At 26.7% G+C, this 7,484-nt stretch overlaps 1 protein-coding gene across 1 annotated transcript; it reads right to left on the reverse strand.

Moving 5' to 3' along the window:
* Positions 1-794: 794 nt before the first annotated feature.
* LOC145960847 (F-box only protein 21-like) lies at positions 795-5,249 on the reverse strand. Its single transcript, XM_083080542.1, has 7 exons — positions 5,089-5,249; positions 3,044-3,319; positions 2,536-2,950; positions 2,233-2,387; positions 1,807-1,939; positions 1,364-1,456; positions 795-803 (listed from the first exon to the last, which is right to left on the reverse strand). Exons 1-7 carry the CDS (start codon positions 5,247-5,249, stop codon positions 795-797), a joined length of 1,242 nt encoding a protein of 413 aa, XP_082936668.1.
* Between the last annotated feature and the right edge of the window lie 2,235 nt (positions 5,250-7,484).

A 7,484-nucleotide genomic window follows, 5' to 3' on the forward strand; every position in this document is an offset into this window, starting at 1 on the left:
GAACATTCGCGAGTTTTCTAAAGCTAAATATTAAAAGCAAATTAATCGATTTCAATGTTCTTGAAATATATTATATAGGAAGAATCGCTAAATGTGTTTTGCATCAAACATACAATTTTATTTCTTCCTTCCTTTCATAAAATCTTATCCTGTATCATTTCCAAAATATAAAAAATAATTTCAAAATAAAATTTAAAGTAAAATTTAAAATTTATGATAACAAATGTGATTATGTAAATAACTACTCACTTCTGTTGTACGCATCTTCAATGGATTGGCCATTGATTGACATTTATTTATGACAAATTTACAGATTAAATTCATCGTACATTCAATCAATATTAAAACATCCTTTATATCCTATTTTCTATAATGTAACTCATGAAAATAACTTTAATTCTAATTCTAATTTGTAATAAAACAATAAATTTAGATAATATACATAATTATATACATAATATACATAATTACAATTTCAGTATATTGAAAAATAATTATAATATTTATAATAGTTTATAATAAAAAAAACTACAGTACTACTATTACTATTTTATAATAAAAAACAATATGACATAAGAAAATATTTCACTTATATGTTCGCATACATCTACTATCTAAAACTATCTAAAAATATTATAAATTATTATTATTATTAAATGTTCTGCGAATAATTGCGGCATCTCTTGGGTAGTGTCTCGCTAACATTTGGTTTGGTACGTAATGGGTATTTGTAATTTGACAGAAATATCGCCCAATCTCTGTATTATATATACACCGTGGCATGCATATCGATGTTATAAAGCCTGAAACAGGACATATATTGTTTATACGTTATTCAAATAATACATAATAAAAAAATATATATTATATGATATATAAATAGAAAGAAACGTTTGATATTCATACTTTGTGGTACGTAACACATGATGTCATTATCTATCAATATGATATAATACGGTTGTTGGTTCCGAATGTCACATTCGAACTCTAATTGATACGGAGGAAAAGAAAACCATTCAGTTTGATATTTGTTATGCCATCCAATTATGACACCGACGTAACTACCTTTACTTTCATAATGATCTTCAAAACTAACGACCATTCCAATTGCGAATTTTACTTTATTCGATCTTCTTTCGCAACACTTTTCAATAAGAAGAGATGTACACTGAAAAATTAGAATATAATTGACGTTTCTTTTTTTAACTAAATTTTAAATCGCTTTTCGTAGTTTCGATTTGGATTTTAGATAATAAATAATTTACAATTATAACGAATATGATTATATATTAATATGCTTTATGTATACATATAATAAACTATCTTCAAAGTGATTTATAATAACATATGAAAAAGTACCTACCATATCATTATTTATATCTATTTCTGAGAGAGAGGTAAAAGAAATATCTATCGGCATATAATTTTTGAAAACTTTTCCTAGTTCATAGATTACCTAAAAAAAGATTAGTTATTAAATATTAAATAAATTATAAAATCATTTGTAATGACAAAATTCCAATTACAAATATATAAAATTTAAGATATTTTTGTAAAATTCTATAATCGATAGCAATTGTTGCACATTATATGAACATTCACGATTTTTCTAAAGCTAAATATGTATTAAAAGCTACTAATTGATTTCAATATTCTTAAAATGTACTATAGAGGGAGAATCGCTGAGTACTTTCCATCAAATATACAATTTTATCTCAGAAAACAATTATATTTATGAATAAAAAGCAATGATTTTTGTTTAAAACCCTATTCAAATAAAAAACCGTAATACAAATAATTACTCACTTGTTTTATAGATATCTTCATCCGATCGGGCACGTCTTCATTTGATTGACATATAATTATGAAAGAAGTCTGCCGATTAAATTGATCGTACATCCGCTCAATGTTAAAATATTCTGTATATTCTGTACGACCTCTGTATCGACAATAAAGAAAGACATATATATAAATAGATATATATACAGATATATATAGATATCAGTACTATATCTTTTAATGATAAATATTTTAGTCTATTTAGAGCAATTTTTTTTTAAGCAAAAGTACCGAAAAAAATTATTATTTATTGTAATGCTTTAGTCTATTAGATTATACATCTTTTTCTTACATTGTGTACATGTGTGAATGTAAACATAATTATATGTGTATATGATAGAAGTAAAAGAAAAATTAAGTGATCTCAAAACTAAGATCAGATACATATATTACCTCGGTTTCCACGCCAAACAAGTTTCTGAAGAAAATATATTGCTTGGGTACATTACTAGTTCGATATGTACACCCATTCTTCTCGCCACGCAGATATATATTGTTAACCATAACAGTTTTCTATTATGTAACTCCTGAAAATGGCTTTCTCTAATCTGTAATAAAACAATAACTTAAAATAACTTAAAATAAACTTATAATTTCCATTTAATGGGAAATAATTACAATATTTCCGGTAGTTTGTAATAAGAAAGAATATCACATAAGAGAAAATATGCTGCGTATGTGTCCGCATATACCTACTTGATCCAATTTCCACGGATAATCTATGTCATAGCAATCGAAATTTAAAATAATATCGTCCAATATGCATTTAATTTGTCTTGCATTAGTTTCACCCCAATAATTTTCACGAATATTATTATGTTTCCAAAAGGAAAATTGCTTAGACGATATCGAAAATATTTCATGAGTGGGATTTTTCTCTCTAAGATGCTTTAACACGTTTTGCATAATATTTTCAATCAATTTATTTACATGGGACAAAGAAATATACTTTTCTGGTTGACACCATTGTAATACTATAGCAAGCAGTTTTTCCAAAATTTGTTGTTGATGGGGCTTATTCATAAATTTCTTCCAATTTCTTTGAAAATTTTCTCTAATCCAGCATCGAAAAAGTTTTATACTGTAGTATCTATGTGTCAAATCGCATTCCCTGAAATATTCACAATTTATTGTATATATGATTAATATATTAATTTATTTTATATATACATATATATTTTAATATATATCTTGAGTCACATACCATGGAGATTGTGTATAAATGCTTCTAATAAATTCATCTTTCAAGATAGCACGATGCATATGATGCGCATCTGAGCAACCTTTATGTAGGCTAAATAATGAAGAGAATTCGTCCACATATTTATGATTATTAACATAGTAGTAATGTTTTTCGGACATGTGAGATACATAAGCCCACAATTCTTTTGCGCATTTCATACCGCTTTGCACATCTGTAATATCGGCCTCATAAAAATTTTTATCATTTTCCTCATAATATTTTTTCACAGAAGGCCATCTAAAATTTAAACAAAAATATTTTAACTGATTTTCTTAAATCATACCAAAAATTGTACAATGCCGCATGATATCTAAATCAAATTGAAGAAGATATTTAAAACGTTAATATTATTAATAAATGTAGGAAATATGAGCGAATAATTTTTAAGCAAACTATAGCAATAATAATATAGTAATAATAGATATTATCTTTATAGATTACAAACTTATTTATTAACTCTTTCTTTACTTGTCTTTCTTTTTATCAACCTATGATTTAAAATTTTTTCGAAGGCTATTAAATTCTTTTTCATAAGCATATAATAGACTGAAAATTTATTGTTTAAATATGTAAACATAATGCATTCCTTATTTAAAGGTGTTGGGGAAAATGCAATTAATGAATATTATTTTTATGAAGAACATAGGCGGCATTATAGTTTAAATGTTACGATATTACAATATATGCAAAATTCATTTGGAATGTCAACTGGATTTTGATTTGTAATGTCTAAATATCCATGGATGCGAGATACGGCAGACTAGTGACTTTAAGATAAATGAAAAACGTAATGTAAAACATCTTGAGAAACACGTTTTTCAAGTACATAATTCAGCATGTTCTATACAATGTTTTATTATTTGACAAATTAATATTTTATGATCGATAGCATTCTTGTGACAAAGTATATCAAATCGATAGCATTCTTATGACAAACTATACTAAATAATTACAAAATGCGCAGTTTATTTTTACAATGCAGCATGTGACGAACAGTTTATATATTACATTATAACATATAAAGTTTGAATTTCTTGCACATACGCACAGATATCTGCAACAAATAGTTTATGCGTATGCTCAAATATTTTAAACTTTTCGCATCGATTATCATGTAATTCATGGGGCATAAACGATAAGATTTAAAAAACTATTTATTTTGTGTGATATATCGTGTTTATGGTACAACTTATGTATTATGTGTTAAAACTTTTAAATTAATATAAAAAAATTAATATTTTTTATGAGTAAATTAAAATATCAAGTGGCCTGAACAAAAAGTAGGGTCTAAGATGAATCATCAACTATGAAATTAAAGTTTTGTACAAAATTTACATATGGGCCGGATGATTTGTCGGTAACACACATTTTCATTTTATTATATATTTTGTATATATATTTAACGTACACATTATCTATGAAAACTGATAACATGAAGTATTTTATATTACTGTTTTTAATTTAGCTAAAATATATTAATTTCGTATAAAAATATTCCATGAAAATTTCTGTATTTTAGATTTAATCTTGTTCGAAAAATCATCTCCTTCACAGTTATTCCTATATCTTGCACGAAATAGTTATTGATAGTGAATAAACTATTCTATATTTTTTATAGAACCTTGGAAGAGCTTTTTCGAAAATGTTTGGAAAACTTTTAAACAAAGACAGAATTTATATCATTTATAGTTTTTAGCTAAAAATTTTTAAAATTTACATGATTTCATCAGAGTCGCAAAAGAATCGATGCTTAAAACAATGCGATAGCTTCAAAAGTTTGCGAATTTTTGAAAATATTGCGTAGGAATTAATTTTAAAATTTCTTGAATTACATTTTTAATTTTCGAAATATTCAAAATGCGAGGGATTTGTTTCAAACGATTCAAGAAACGATTTATTTGGTCTGATGTAATTTTTAATTTTTGGCCAGATTTTTGTCAAATTTTTTTCTCATATATGTGATAAACTACTCAAATAACAAATAAAATAACAAATAAAAAACTTACCTCTGGAAAAACTTTTTTCTCCATAGACTTTTGTCATTAATTATTAATTGGCGGAACTGCTTGGATGTGGAGCTAAAGTTTACGATGTCTTTAATGGTGATATCTTTATATACGAAAATTTTGGAAACTATTTCTGTAGGCATGTGTATTAGCATAGCCATTGTTATTATTATTAAAAATTTAGAAAAAAATTTTAAAACTTTTAAAAAATTCTGTTTTGTTAACGAATCTGTCGATACACTTTAACTCCGTTCAAGAATAGCGCACGATGTTCACTGTACGAAGCCAAATCACAAACTGAACCGTTCGGGGATGCTCTATGGAATGGTTCTAACAAAGCACGACTATGTTAGGTTTATACTAGAAAAGACTAGTAAAGACTAGAAAAGAAAAGGAAAAATGCATTTAATGATATTTCTTTTCTGTCTCTTTCGAGCATGCGCAGTGAGTTTTATGGGATTTATCTGCTTTTATGAATAGTAGTAATTTTTGACTATTTACTTTTTCCGATAAAGGAAACAAAGAACGGATACTTTCTCTATGCATTCTTTAATTCTTGTCTGTGATTCATGTTTTATCTATGTCCAAAAATAACGGTATTTTTGCTCATAGTAAGCTCTATGTGATTTATATAGCCTATTTGATTCTTTTCTGTTAATATATTTTTAACATTGTCTTTATTTCTGCACAAAAGTATATGCTAATCTTACTCATTTATCTATTTATTAAGTAGCTTAAAAAAGATCTCTTTTAAAACTCATATTAAATCTTTATCAAAATTGATTTAATTCTTTTATTTATAAAGAAGATTTATAAAGAATATGAACCATGCTTGGTTAATAAGAAACTGATCTGCAAAAGATGACACCGAACTATGTTATTGTCATCGAGAATAGCGATAAGAACCGATCCGAGCTCGATGAAACGCATACTCCTCTTTTGCCAACCGTAGATTGGCAGCAGTCGGAAGTAAAAATGCTTCTTTATATCTTTAAGTATATTTATATGAAAACTACTCACATCTTTGAAATGAAATTTTATCGTTATAAATTACAAATGCTTTACATGTTGTTTTCTCTAATTCGAAACAATTTTTTATGTAATTATTACGAGAGAAGATAACCTCAAGACAATCCTCGCTTATCTTCCAATTTTCAATTTATCAATATCAATTATAAGTATCAGAGTATTAATAAAAAAGATATACAATTTTTGATTTTTTTTCTTGTCAGCTTCTCAATATATTAAGAGAATACTGAAAATTTTATATAAATTTACAGCTTTTTTATATAAAGTCTAAAAGGAATTGTGATACAGAAGGTGATCAAAATACAAAGAAACTATTGAATTATTACTTTATCGTCATATGTCATCTGTGATATCGGGGATATCTTTTATCAGATATATGATGCTGAATCATTTATGTTCAATTATGCACAATTATTTATGTTCTATACTTAATCATCTCGCGATCTCCTATCGAACTCTGTAAGTCTGAGGCGACAGTCTTTAAAGTGATCTATAAGTCGCGATGTGGAATGAAAATGAATATTATTAAATATATATATAGTTAAAAAAAATGAAAATATAATATTCATATTTTGCAATGTTTATTTTGAATTAATTTAGATTTCTTCGATGTTTTTAAAAGTGAGAGCGGAACAAAGATTCATGGAGTTCTTACCTGAGTTTCTCCGAAATGTCGTTTACTGCAAATATACTGCTTAAATTCTTTCATTCTTTTGTGATTTATGCTTTTTTTGTTTCTTTTTCAAAACGAAAAATGATTCATCTTGTCTAACGCCATCTGTTTCGTTTCTTAAACATGTTCTCTTTCTTTCTCACTTTCTCTGCTTTTCGTTTTGCTGTTCTCTCCCTTTCTTTCTCTCTTTCTCTCCGTCTCTCTCACCCCCTTTTTGTCGTATTTTATAGAGAAAGAAATTCAAACATTTATCATGATTTACGAGTTCCATCGCGCGTGCGCTGTTGTGTCTTCAATGATTCCGCGAAATGTAATATAGTAAAATCTTGTGAATGAAATGTAATATGGTAATCTCTTTTGTTTATTTAATATTAATAATAAAACTGTTTCGCGCGCACATGCATTATTTTTCGACTTGTAATTCGTTTTAGAAGATATGGGATGATGTTAAAGAAAACCAATTTAACCGAAAATCGTGTATTTGAAAAGAATACTAGAGATGAATCTACCCATACAGCATAGAATATTGAAGCAATATTATTAATATTGTTGTAACACATTGCAATAGCATTGCAATGTTGCCGCAATATTGCTGCAATTTTCTGTACTCTTCTGGGTAATTAGATACGGTAATTAATAGATGCGGTACAATGAGCTTCTCGCAATGATGGATCAAAATCGGCCAAAAAAATGA

Source organism: Camponotus vicinus, unplaced genomic scaffold, assembly GCF_025532165.1.
Source record: "Camponotus vicinus isolate PSW18456_S1 unplaced genomic scaffold, iyCamVici1.0 SCAF_10, whole genome shotgun sequence".
NCBI classification, from domain to species: Eukaryota; Metazoa; Arthropoda; class Insecta; order Hymenoptera; family Formicidae; genus Camponotus; species Camponotus vicinus.

What these genes read in the sequence shown, in the direction of transcription:
- LOC145960847 (XM_083080542.1), bottom strand. Translation starts at nt 5,249, where the DNA reads ATGGCTATGCTAATACACATGCCTACAGAAATAGTTTCCAAAATTTTC. An exon ending in AGAAAAAAGTTTTTCCAGAG is followed by an intron (nt 3,320 to 5,088) that starts GTAAGTTTTTTA and finishes TTTAAATTTTAG; the next exon opens with ATGGCCTTCTGTGAAAAAAT. An exon ending in ATTTATACACAATCTCCATG is followed by an intron (nt 2,951 to 3,043) that starts GTATGTGACTCA and finishes TGAATATTTCAG; the next exon opens with GGAATGCGATTTGACACATA.